The 14,156-nt window shown below is 32.5% G+C and overlaps 2 protein-coding genes across 2 annotated transcripts; both read right to left on the bottom strand.

Annotated features, from left to right (window-relative positions):
- Positions 1–92: 92 nt before the first annotated feature.
- LOC106436050 (leucine-rich repeat extensin-like protein 6) lies at positions 93–1,679 on the bottom strand. The gene has a single exon (XM_048741587.1). It carries the CDS (start codon positions 1,384–1,386, stop codon positions 205–207), a length of 1,182 nt encoding a protein of 393 aa, XP_048597544.1. The 5' UTR covers positions 1,387–1,679; the 3' UTR covers positions 93–204.
- An 8,475-nt stretch (positions 1,680–10,154) lies between these two features.
- On the bottom strand, positions 10,155–13,609 carry LOC106436070 (putative F-box protein At2g04810). The gene has a single exon (XM_013877030.3). The coding sequence runs from the start codon at positions 13,386–13,388 to the stop codon at positions 12,123–12,125; it is 1,266 nt and encodes a 421-aa protein (XP_013732484.2). The 5' UTR covers positions 13,389–13,609; the 3' UTR covers positions 10,155–12,122.
- Positions 13,610–14,156: the final 547 nt, after the last annotated feature.

Genomic DNA, 14,156 nt, shown 5'->3' with positions numbered 1-14,156 from the left:
TTAGAAGAAAACAAAATAGAGAATCAGAAATAAGTTAACTGATAATAGATAATCAATCATACTAACAAAAAACTAAATCACCTGATTAACAATTAACTGATAAAACCATTTTTGGCATTTTCTATCATAATAATAGTCACAAAGAGCATAACAAATCTTGCAAACAACAACAGAGAAACAAAAAGCTTCGAACTTTTTATATTTTCATGGAGACGACGAAGTCGCCTTCAGTCCCAAGATCGCAGCGCACGTCAGCGGCTGCGCCGGAATCCTGAGGCAACTCAACGAGCCGCCAGGAATCACCGAGCAGTCCGGCTGCGGCCGCTGATAGCCCTTCCCGGGAATACAATTCCCAACGAAGTCAAACCCGAAGCTGATTCTCGAACACTCGGAGCTAAACCCGGAGAAGAAGTTGTAAGCGACGGTGAGATTCAACAGATTCCTCAAAGAGCAGACCAAATCAGGAAGATCGCCGGAGAATTTGTTGTGTCCGAGGTTCAACACTTCGATCTCCGACAGGCAAGAGATCGTGTCGGGGACGTGACCCATCAACGAATTGAAACTAACGTCCAACACTTCAATGTCGGAAAACAATCCAACCGATTCCGGTATACAACCGGTTAACTGGTTATTCAAAACCAGAACCTCCTTTAATTTCGAACCGGAAATGCCGAAACTCGTCGGAATCTCGCCGGATAACTTGTTGTTGGCGAGATTAACAAGCGAGGCGGACGAGGATCCGAGATTCCCGGGGATTTCTCCGGTGAACCCGTTGTTGTTGAGGAGAATCGCGTCTAGCTGTTTGCTGAAGAGACTCTCGGGAATCGAACCGGTGAAGCCGTTGAACCGGAGATCGAGGTAGACGAGGTTGGGGATGTAGAGTACGACTTGAGGGAAAGAGCCTGAGAATCTGTTGTTGCTGAGATCGAGCTCTTGGAGAGAAGACAAGGCTCTGAGAGAATCTGGGAGTTGGCCGGAGAATCTGTTGCTGTTGAGGTGGAGGATGGTTAAATCCGAGAGGAGAGAGAGGTCTTTGACGATGGTGCCTTTGAGATTCGCTTTGTTCAGATCTATGGCGGTTATGGACGAGCCTGAGCAGAAGATTCCTTTGTAAGAGCAGACATCTTCACCAACCCATGTCTTGAGAACACCGGATGGGTCCTCTGTAATGGCGGTTTTCCAGGATTGGAGTGCACTGTAAGCTGGATTCGTCTGTTGCTTTGGAGATGAGCCAGGATCGGAATTAGGGCTCCCGCCGCCGCCGCCGCCGACCCAAACTCCACCTTCGCCGATTCCTACTCCAATGCCGTAGTCTCCAACGCATGTACCGAGAAAAAGAAACAAAGTCAGAAGCTTAAAGTTGTTGCCTTTCTTCTTAGTACTCATCGTTCTTTGAGACTGATCAAGCCTGATTAAAAAGTGTCTGTCTTTGGTTTCTGGGGAATGTTGAAACTTGGAAAGAGAATGAAGTTGTGTCGAGGTTTCTTACAGAGAGGAGTGTAGTTGAAGCATTGATTAATGATGAGTGTGTGAGTATAAGGCTTGTGTGGGGGCAGAGGTTTTTATGGAGTTTTGCGTTTGAGTTACTGTTTTGTTTTCAACTCTTCGTCGAAGACCTCGTGCTATATATGGCTCAAATGATTTTACTAAACGTGCTTAGCTTATGACGTACGTATGACGAAAAAAATTAGCTTTGTGGTTTGCAATAGAGTGAATTTGCTCAATAACCTTAATATTAGGACAAAAGTTAAAAAAACATAGCTATTGTAATATTGTAACCAACAATTGCCTAGGTTTTAGACGAAAAATAAGAAACTAATACACCATATTACTATCTATACTATTAAAAGGGAAGGAGTCCTCAAAAATCTACTTATGAAAGGTTGTTGGACCTATTCACTATACTTAACTATTTTTGGTCTCACCCTATATTTCTCTAACTATACACTAATCAATTATCTTATATTTTTCTAACTATAAAATAATCAATGCTTTTATTTAATACTCAACTTACTATAATACACCAAATATTTATAAATCAATGTTATTAATTCAGAATCATTGATATATTTTACCCATATTTTTCCTTGGAATATTACTTTTGTGCCACTAAACCTATTTAAAAAAACAGATTATTTTATAACTGGTTTAATAAATTATACAACCCACGATCATTTTTCTTTAACAAAAGCAGTTACTATAAAAACATTTGGATTTATTGGTAATTAAAGTATGAATAATACCATACTTTTCATATTAAATGTTTTATGACCCAAACTAACATAAAAACATGATGCAAGTATGGTTAACAGAAAGTTAAAAACATGATAGCATTCGACAGTTAAAATATATTAACTTCCAATTACGATTAGAGAAATACTTCACAGTACAACAACAAGCTTAATTATATGTCAAAATTATAGCTTTTTCTTTGAAAACCTTCCTAAGTTATTTTTGTGATGAAAATCTTTTACAACTGGGTTTATTAGGAGAAAGGGTTTTGTATAAATATTTTCTCAGGAAATTATAGTATTTTTAGAATGTTTTTTATGTTTAAATAAAGTATATTAATTATTTTTAACATTTATAGGTAACTCAACTATACTCAGCTTAATAATAATTTTATTTCTAAAACTCAAAATTTAATCTTAATATAGTCATTATAAAAACTATAAACTAGAATGTATAACATAAAAAACAATGTAGTTTATTCAATTTTATATCTTAGTAAAATTTATATGAGAAATTTAATCAAATTTTGAAAAATATTATCATGTTATTTTAGATTTTTACCATGTCATCTGGTATAGATTCACGAGTTAATATGGGTTTTAGATTTTAATGGATTTTAAATAATGAATTTTTATTAAATTAAAACTATATTATATATGGTGAGTGCATTTACTGATTTAACTGTGGATACCACTTATTGGTGTTTTGGTTTCTTTTAGTGGAAAATTAGACTGAATGTTGAAGACTTTTTTTTTTTAACTCAATAGACTTTTTAAATTAAGAAAACGGGCCAAGCCCAAATTACAAAGCCCAAAGCCCAGCAACCAAACCAAAAGGCAATAGACCCATAAACCAGAAGGCAAACAAACGAACCCATTAATCGGGCCGTCAGCCCAAACATTAAAAACCGAGCGACGTCGGCCGAGTCACGCGTCGAGGAGGCTGGATGGTGGACACGTGGAAGCATCTATACCATCAGAAAGACACGCGTCGCCTCCGCCTCGACTTGACCGTCCCCGCCACGACTCACCGCCGGAACCACATCACCTCACCATCATTTCGTCGGAGCTCAGAAACCGCAGAGCCTCCGCCGAAACCATCTCTGTTCTTCAAACCTGTCTACCCGTCGGAGAGCTTCATCGCTTCTTCGAAATCTCATCCGACTAGGCCAACGCTCCACCACTAGAGACAAACAAGAACCAACCACACCAAATTCGAAACCCAAACACAAGGAACCGCCACGAAATACTTAAAGCCGGCGACGCAAAGCTGTTGTAGCCCTCACCCCCCGGAAACTAGAGCCGAAACGGCGAAGCTGAAGAAACTTCCACCACCCGGAAACAAGGGCCGGCGGCGACGGAGCTGTGGAAGCCTCCATCTCCCGGAATCAAAACCCAAACTACAATTTTCTTCACCACGCCTTAGCCTCGAAGCAACCGCGTCTTCACTCCAAGAACAGAGACACCACGGGTGGTGTTTCGCCAGAGCTCAGACAAGGCGGACGCCGGAGACGATGGGGAGAAGACAAAGACCGGACAGTTTAAACTGAAAGACGACGGGTTCCGGCGACGGCACGTACGCCGAAACCAATCTGAGATCTACTTTCTCTCTCTGCGTTTCTTTCTTTTTAACGAGTCTACGCATATGAAAAAATGTTGAAGACTTATTAAGATATTTTTTTAATATTTGAAAAAAATGTTTGAGTAATTAGTTTTTATTGGATAATTCAGCTTATAAATAGTATATTTAAGAGTTTCAAAAAAAAAAGCAAGAGTTTCAAAAAAAAAAAATAGTATATTTAAGATATTTGGTTATTTAGAAATTACATAATAATTAATATTTATAGGTACATAATTTGTATTTTAAAAGTTTAGGTATCTATTTATATTGGTTCTAGAGATATATAATATGTTCGGTTATTTATAAATTTTGGTTCAAGTTTGGTTTTATTTTTCAATTTGGTACGGGTTGATTATTCGGTTCCGAATAATATGGCCAAACTTATAAACTATCTTATATAAAAATTTATATTAAAAATTATTAAATTTAAAAAATAAATCCGCGCTTTCTAAGCAACATACATTTTTTTGTTTGCATTGTATTTTAGATTTCACTTTATTATAAAAACTATACAATGTTTTTTTTAGGGTCAAATATATTACGTTTTATTATGATTTAAAACTTAATAAGATATAGTTTACTTTTAGATCATTTTAGTTAAATTATAATATGTGTTTTGAGTTTTGACGGTGTACTATACTACCTATAATAAAATAGCGTAAATCATACAATATTATATTATACTAAGTGATTACGTATTTAATTTTTTTTCTCAGGTATCTTTTTTTTTAACAGCAACAGGTATCATTTATTTATATAATTTATAAAATTAGATAAATATATAAAATTATGTGCATTCTTCTGTATACCATAATATATATATATATAATAGAAGGGATTCATGTTTTAAATGGAATAGAACAAGTTTATATGATATTTTTACTCTAACACTACATAAATTTTAATAAGAAAAATATATTTAAAATTTCAAAACATATTTTAAATAAATCTCTCTATATATATAAATTAAAATTTTATATAATCATTTTATGATATTAAAATTCAACTAAATTTAAAATAATGTGAAAAGGTAAAATGAAAAAAAAAATATATATATATATATACACATATTACTGATGATACTTGCCTAGTTTAATGGTTATAGTCGAATATATTTTGTAATAGTGACGTAAAATATTTTTGAGCCAACAAAAAATGTGATGGACTATATGGTGGCAGTAGTAATAGAATCTATTAATCTCTCTTCTTTTTGTGCTAACAGTAATACTAAAATTACGCCAAATATAATCAAAGAAAAATAAAGATTTATTTAACTTAGTTATTGGTTAGTTCAGATTGTCGTTTTTAGTGAAAGTTAACCTTTTGTATTATAATTCATATTCGGTTAAAAGTAAAGCCAAAGCAAAAAAATAATAATTTAATTTGATATGATCAATTAAAAACAAATAACCAAACAAACAAAAGTTTAAATGTCTTGATGTTTTCAATTTACAAAATTACTATTCAAGATTTAATTGTATGCAAATTATAAATTATAAATTAAAATCTTCACACTCAACTTTTATATGTATTTACAAATGATTTTCAGTCAATTTATCACATAGAAGGTAGATTTCAACTAAGAATTTTTGTGTAATTGTTGAGAAATTCTATTAGTTTTTTACTACTGGTTTATATTCACTTATCATTATTTAGTTATATCTAAAATATTAATATTATATTTGTAAACTACTCTAAATAATTTTTAACCAATAATGATCTTCTAAATAATGTTAAAGTAGTAATAGTGTTTCCATTACCTCTCCTATTTTGCCATCATAATGGTTATCACTCGTATCAGTTGCTTTTGCTTTTACACCACCAAAAATGTGAAGAAGTGAACCACTGTTGTTGTGACCGACGTTAATATAAACACTGTTGTGAGTTGTGACCAATTAGATAGATAGAAAGAAAAAAGAAGACAGATTAGCATATCCTTTACTAATGAAACTAAATACAATAATCTTAAGAAGCTTCTGACTGTGAAATGTAGACATTGTGTTGACTTGGGAAAACGATTTGTGAAATGTTAAAAAATGAACATCTTTTACAGCCTCACATGGAGGGGACACACCAGTAGGACTAGTGATGAGTCATCCATTTTTAATAAGGATATTTTTTCAAAGCGAATGGTAAATAATAATATAATAACTTTTTATCCTAATATCTTTTTTTTTTCCATCTGGTAATCCCTTATATACTAAAGCACAAGTCACTCAACAAATAAATTTTTGACATGTGGAAAATATTAAAATAAATATAGAAAAATGCCAAAAAAAAAAAAACTGTAAATGCTTAAAAAGAAAAACAGTTTTGTATTTCGTGACAAAAAAACCGTTTTGTATAGTAACTGATTTTTTTCTATGTAAAATAAAAAATGCTAATATTTCTCCCACTACACCCATGATCCCACTATTTTTGAAACTGTGCATTTTCACTGGATAAAATTAACTCACGATGTCCTAAATCTAAATTCATTTCTTCTTGCCAAATTTACAATTCTTACTAGATCCATACCAAAACAGTTCTGGCCAAACAGTAGCACAAGAATTAATAGTCTTCTAAAGATATTTTTTTCAATGAAAAGAGAAAAAAAAAGGGAATATAAACATGTTGTGGATTGATAGGCTTACCATGCAAAGTTGGAAAAACGAAGGTTATAGTCCGGGTTAGTGAAACTAAAAATGTCTATAATCTCCATGCTCAATTTTTTTTTTCATGAACTGAGCTCTCTTCCAACCTATTTATAACTTTTTCTTCTTTTGTTTTGCTATTAGAAAGACAAAAAATCGGGGTTTAAGAAAGACAAGAAAGAAAGACTCTCATATCTAATCTCAGGATGATTATCCTTAGTTTATAGATGCTTTTACAATTTTATAGAATATTATTTTTGTTTGCTTAAGAAATAACCTACACATTCTATTTTTATTTTTCTTATATATTGTTCCTTATCTTTTCTTATATACATGGAGAAGAAATAAAAGATAACAAGTGATACTGACACAATTATTTAGAAAATAAGGTTAATATTTTTACTGTTTTTCCAAGATATATGTTTTCTCTGAATTCTTATATCTAATAATTTATTTGCTGGTTTTTAAAAAGAAAATTCAATATTTTACAATTATCTAGCGTCTTTTTTTTGACTCGATACAATTATCTTGCGTCTATATTGAAAAATGGTAAATATAAACCAAAGTTTTTATTTTGTTTTAAGTTTATCACTGATAAACCTCAAAAATAAAATTTCTTAGGTTTATATTCAAAAATAACATTTAGTTTACCTGTAAACTCTCCATATTATATCTAAAAATATTTTTTACATATTAGTGCCCGTACGTAGTACGGGAAATAACACTAGTATTATTAAAGGACAAAGTCCAGTAACAAACATAAAACCAAAAAACTAAACATAATGGCCCAACAATGGCCCAAACATGAGACGCGACACACATGTCACGCCGAACAAAGACGTGTCGAAAACCTCAACAGCGAAGCACGACACGCGTCAGAAGGAGAATCACGCCGGAGACTGGACGGCGTTTCACCGGACCTCGCCGGAAACTGAACAGCGCCTCACCAGATCACACCGAGAGAAAGCGCTTACCCAAACTCACCACTTCATCAGCTTTGCATGTTATCACCGGAGAGCATGAGACGAGAAATCAAGACCTCATCCAGAAACAAAGCCCCCATTCAAACGATTAAAATCATCACTCAACCTTCATACACCATTATCCCTTGATTTCAGATCATCGGAGAGCATCAATCGAACAAATCGAGATCTCATCCGTCACATCAAGCCATCAAAACATGAAATCAAGCCGAGTTACCACTCAAGAACCCATAAACAGAACCGCCATCGACGAGAGGATCGTACGATGCGGGAACAGAGCCGGCGAAAAAAATGCTTACGGAGTCATCTTCTCCCGGAAACTAAGCCGGCGAAGCCTGAAGATCCAAGGCTTCCCAGAACCAAACCCAAAGAAAGATAAACAAAGCTTCAATAGAGCACCGATGAAAGCTTCATCTCATCTCCAAGAGGAGAGAGAGAAGTCCCGGTCTCCGTTTTAAGACGAGGAGATGAGTTCGTACTTTTTATCCTAATATCTCTTACCAGATGAATGCTTCCTTTCTTACATATTGGTATTTCGGGATATATAATGTTTCCAACTGATTCACGAAATATTTCATTAAAATTCAAATTTTTATTTCACATTTTTTTTTCATTACTGTCTTTTAGTTTTCTTTGTAATTTTCTTTTTTGAGAAATTTCTTTGTCATTCAAAATCTGTTAACTTCTTACAGCATACATGCATCTCATATTATTCAATTCACATAACAGTATTAGTTTATCAGATATGTCCTTGTGCTGAAGCCGAAAATATAAAATGCAGTGCAACTTGGAGTTTGTTCTAACGCAAAAGCAGATGTCAAAGTTTAGAATAATAAACAAAGGTCATCCACACAGATATCAATCATATTCACAAGAAGACAATGGTTTTTTTTTTTGGGTGTAAAACAAGAAGACAATGTTAATAGATATTAAGATAGATACAAAAACATTTGAATGTAGCTAATGGACAAACAATCGTATGTTTCTTATATCTGGGTACCTACCCAAGCACACAACTAATGTCTCAAAATAAAAACAAAAGAGTGTTCGGGAAAATTGTTAATTAAGATAAAGAAACGTATTAGAATCTAGCTAGAGGACAGACGATCATATGAAATTTTTTGTTGGATATTTAAGACGCCAGCTCACTGTCTTTAAATAAAAATAAAGCGAAGTATCGATGGTAAAGAAATTTATTTTGTACGTATAAGTCAACTTAGAAAATAGATGTGGATATGGTTTAGTGTATCGAAATAGGTTTGGTCATAACGCACTTAGAATTGAAAATATAGTGAAAAAGTAATTAAGAAATCAAAGAAGAATTAATTAACTTTGTTTTCAATTTTTTTTTGATTAACTATATAACAATATTAACCCCGCAAGTAAAGTTTGTAATCATTAAATTTTATCATCAACTAAATAATCAGAAAACAATACTCCATCTGTTTCACAAATATAATCTTTTTAATATTTTCACACATATTAAGAAAATACATTAAACTACCATAATAAATATATCATTTTTATAATTTTTAATTTTAAATAATTTTTAACCAATAGTATTTCATTAAAATTAATTAATTTTCTTGAAATTTACAATTTTTCATAGAAAACACAAAAATATATCTTTGTGAAACAAACTTTTTTCTAAAAAATCTATCTTGATAAAACAGAAAGAGTAATATATTATTAAAAACATGATGTTCTATTTAACCACAAAGCATTTATTCGGTGCTCAGTCAAGGTGCATAACTATCATAAATAACTAAAAACATTTTTTGTGTTAAAGTACACTAAAATAGTATGGTTTTTACACAAAATAGTATTGTGGATTAGAAATACCCTTATGGAGAAACACAGTTTCTGCTGGTTTTGCTTCCAAAAATTTATCTTCTTCATACATGTTTTGTATCTCAAACTGTGTTTTTAATATCAAAGTTGAGGTGACTAAAAACACATGAGTTTAAATTATGCAAAAAATTAAATAAAAAGATTTTGGTGATTATATTTAAACTTTACATAATTTAAAATTGATGAATCAGTGTTTATATTACATTTGGACTAAATATAAAATGATAAATATTGTTTCCATATAAATCTCAAGTGGCGTTGTAAGACTATTTCCAATGGTTCACTGTATTTTTCTTTCAAAATATAGTAACTCTATAATAGAGTTGAGTTCTACTACAATGGTACTATATTTTATAGTAGAAAATAGAATGATGAACAAAAAATTAAATGGATTAATCTATCTATGGAGTAGAGCCACTTTTTACTCTCTTATAAAATGAAAAGTAGAGTGTGATTGTAGTATTTTTATTATAAACTCTATTCTAAAGTAAAACTAGAGTGGAGTTAGAGATGTTTAATGCAATTTCGTAAATTTGTGTTACGTGGATCGCTTGAAATTATCAAAAGATCAATTTTCAAACAAAGAAAGCTTTTTTTTTTGTTTTATGAATTTTTTTAATTTATTGATCATCATCTAGAGAAGAATTTACAAAAATACTATCCAAAGCATTTTATTGTCGAATGTATGTGTCTCATTTGGTTCCTGCAAAAGTCTACGGTGGTGTTTGCGCATTTCAAATAGATTATTGCATCTGACTATGTGACGATAGTACAAGTAATCAACAAGCCAACGGGATTATATGAAAATGAGTGAAATGATCCTTTAAATGTGTCGAACCGCATCAGAAAAGGTTCGTGGTGGTGGCCACCTAGTGCTCATATTAGGAGAGCTTGTTGCAAACCTAACTGTCAATAGATAAGGATATGCCTTCTGTTGACCCCATAGCCCAAGATCAACGCACTTGGTCTTTTAAAATTGGTTAACCAATCATGTGGCTTATATTAAAATATCATACATTATGTATAAAAATTGACTGTTATAATTGTTAAGGAATATTTGTTAAATTATATATTAACTATACTTTTTAAATGATATAAAACAATTTGTGAGAATCGTTTTTGGTTTTATACTGGTTTTTTCTTTTTGCTTTTCAAAAACTATTTAATTATCCGATCAAGATTTTAAGTAAAACTAGTTCTTAGAAAAACTACCAATTTGTAAACAAAAACCAAAATCTATAATTTTTCAGTTTTATAGGAATATTGCCATGACTTTTTTATTTCGTTGGTTTAATACAATTTTAAAATTTTGCATAGATATTAATATTTCTGAAAACAAACTAAACGAGAGAAAAAATAATCTTCCAAATTATTAAGAATCAACAAAACAATTTGTTTAGCATTTTAAGTTTAATTTTAAACTACATAATAACTCATAGTAGTAAGGACTTTTAAAATTTTTACTTTTTAATAAGATTTTAAATTTTAATTTTAATAGTTTCTAGTAAAAGATTATTTAGAACCCAGTTTTAAAAGAATAAAAGAATAGTTACATATGAAACCAAAAACTAAATTAAACAACCATATTTTCTTGGAAAACCCAAAATTTACACCAAAATCAAAAGCCAAAATTTTAAAAACAAAATCTAGAAATTAACAACCAAAAACATAAACTAAAACTAATTAATGAATACCGTATTTGAAAGCGATGAAGTAAAGCAAAAGAGTCCACAAATTGAGTTTCCCACTGATGATTTTTTTTCTTCATCACCAATTATGACTGTATTTTTTTCTTCAGTTTGACTTTGGAAGGCACATTATCATTCATACAATCATACGTAACACATTTTCTAAATCTTTATCGCATGCGCCATCCTTAGCATTCATACGAAACGAAAAGAGCTTTATCGTTTTTCATGTATTAATGGTCCATTGGAATGCGTATTAAATCCCGCACTATAAAAGAAAATGAGATGTTACGGAAGACAGCAATTCATTTAATCATATCTGTTTAATTTCTTAATCAAATTAAAACTTTATAAATTAGATGCACAAATAAAAACCACAGAAAAAGAGTATAGTTTATTTCCTAAATCTGAGTTAAGTCCAGCTATTTGTTGTTGTTCACCCTAACACACGTTTTCTTTCTGACCCGAGGAGCCGCACTAAGGGACATGTTTTCTTTCTTTCTGCGTTTATTATATATAACTCTTGTTAGGTATTATTATACTTTGATGAGCAGATGAGAGATGTTTACGCTGGTGGTTTAAACGCTGGGGGCAATCAGAAAAATCTGTGGTATGTCTGTACGAATTTAAGTACAATGATGACGCTTCTAAACTTGGATGTGGCCATGTGAGCATGACTTTCACTTCGGATGCATCAAGGAATGGCTAATGATCAAGAACACGTGTCCTCTTTGTAAGAAAAAAAGTTATTTTATTCGTTTCATGAAAATAAAAGCTGAATCTGTTGGATGTCAAGTTATCAACTTTAATTTTAAGGTCTTTTATTTCTACCATTTGACAAAATAAACAAATCTACTGGTCTGTATGCCGTTTATTATCATCTAAGGCACTTTCGTTGCATTTTAACACATTTAGTCATTCATCGCTACAGCCGCACTTTTGCAATCAAAAGACTAAAGGAAAACTCTATGTTGTCCCAAAATAGTAACGTGGGTGGGAATCACCAAGACTGAGGAAAAAACTACATAAACAAAAAGACGAATAAATAAAAAGGTCTGAAAGAAACAAAATTACTTCACCAAGACTGAAGAAAAAAAACTACTTAAACAAAAAGACTAATAATAAGCAACTCCAGGAACAAACCACTGAGTTCTGCTTATGTAATAACATGTTTTCTTAGGCCATTCGATTCTACTTGTAGCAAGATCGAAGACACCGCAGACCGAACCATGATGATCATCATCATCATCTGGCCCAACATCATCTTCAACGAAATTTATTGAACCACTCTTGATTCCATGACCAAAACGATCTTTAACCGGTGCTTTTACCGTAACACCTTGACCAAAAATCAACATCTCGTTGTCTCCAATAGAGTACACTCTCTCCCACTTGCAACTCTCAAGATTCATCTTAAATACGTAAAACAAAAGCTTCTCTTGATCGTTCTTCACTTCTTTTAAGCTCAGGACGATGAGAACCTCTCCTGATTCCTTAACAGCTAGTCTCGTCTTCCAAACACTTTCCCACGGTTTCTCATCAAAGCGAAAAGGAGTGTACTTACAACGGTTACACTTTCTAGGTAAATCTAGAGAGAAGTCGAAAATATTGATATGCTTATCAACTGTCAACACGTAAAGCTTACTGTTCCTATAAGCCGCATCCATGAAACCCGAACCGTTGCCTTGGATATTGAAACTCGACCACGACTCATCTCCTTTCTTGTGTGAGATCAAGTAAGTCTGTCGGAATATCCAAGCAACGAAATAATCACCTGACATGTCTTCTATCCATAGAACAGCTGCGTTTTTCCATTGGAAATCGTCTCTCGACACTTCTTTCCCGCTTAAGGATTCACGTTCCCAATTATTGTTCGTATCAAGTGCTGGCAGATTCATTGTTGGAAGATTGATCCTCTCAAACGTTATTAGGTTCAAAAGATGGATGTCACGATGATCAACCATCAGGAGCCAACTCCCGTAGCTAGCCATACAAGAGCTCCTCTTTAGTCTTTTTCCGGCGAGTGTTATTGGGTAGTGAGTGTTTTCCGACCAGGTAGAAGAACCACCTTCTTCGTGTATGATCCGGCGAGGGTTCTTGTGTAAATCTTGTCCGTCTGGTTCTGTTCGGTAGACATTTTGTTCGGACAAGATCGGAGAACCACCTATGTGTATGATCTGAAGCGGACATGGAGGCAGATTATCGCATGTTTTCCAGACGGAATACCAATCTGAGCAAACGAGTTTTGATTGGTGAGAATCAAGGGGGTTCAAGGTTTCGAAGATCTTTCGCAAAATATCAGGGGAAAGTTTGGACCAATCGGTAGAACTAACCACTTCTTGTATCTTCTTTTTCATGATCAAATCCTTGGCCGTATTCATGTCTGCGCTTACCTGCCGAGCACACTGATGTAACTAGGGTTTCGGTTTTGATTTATTTATATCTTATTAAACCCTAACTTGTCTGGAGACATTTATCTGGAACTAAAAAAAACTAAAATGGACTGAATAGAAAAACAAAGTTTGGTTCAGGTTTAGATCATAGCAATTATCGCACTAGATCTTATATCTCTAGGATCGGAAAACCAAGACCAAACCGGACCGATCGAATCCTAATATAGTTTATATACTTATAAATTTTAATTATATCTAATTTTAAAATAATCAAATAAATTTAAAATATTATATATAGACAAAAATACCAAAAAAAAAAAAACGAATTGCCAAAACTATTCATCCAAAATATTTAAAATTATCTAAATTTGTATCAGACAACTCAAAAATCCAAAATTTCTGATTTAACCCGAGTTAATCCAAAATCCAGAACTGAATGGGATCCAAAATTACTTTAGATATTAGGCGGTTCTCAACTTTGTTGCCAAATCGAATAATAAAATGAACCAAATCAAACCAAAACCAAACCAGATTTTCTAAAACTCAAACGAATCCTAAGCCTTTAGAACGGAAAATCAAAAATACCGAACCAAATATCCATGGCTACTTGTGCTAGTTCAAAATTTTTTAATTAATCAATATTTCCACTAACATACATTTTCGTATAACAAAAATCTAATTCAAGCTGGTGCATAGTGGATATTACCAATTCAGATCAACACAATATCTTGAAAATCTTTCTAATATTTTGTATGT

The sequence above is a fragment of the Brassica napus genome, chromosome A9 (assembly GCF_020379485.1).
Source record: "Brassica napus cultivar Da-Ae chromosome A9, Da-Ae, whole genome shotgun sequence".
Taxonomy (NCBI): Eukaryota; Viridiplantae; Streptophyta; class Magnoliopsida; order Brassicales; family Brassicaceae; genus Brassica; species Brassica napus.
This window is presented reverse-complemented; position numbering and strand designations above follow the sequence as displayed.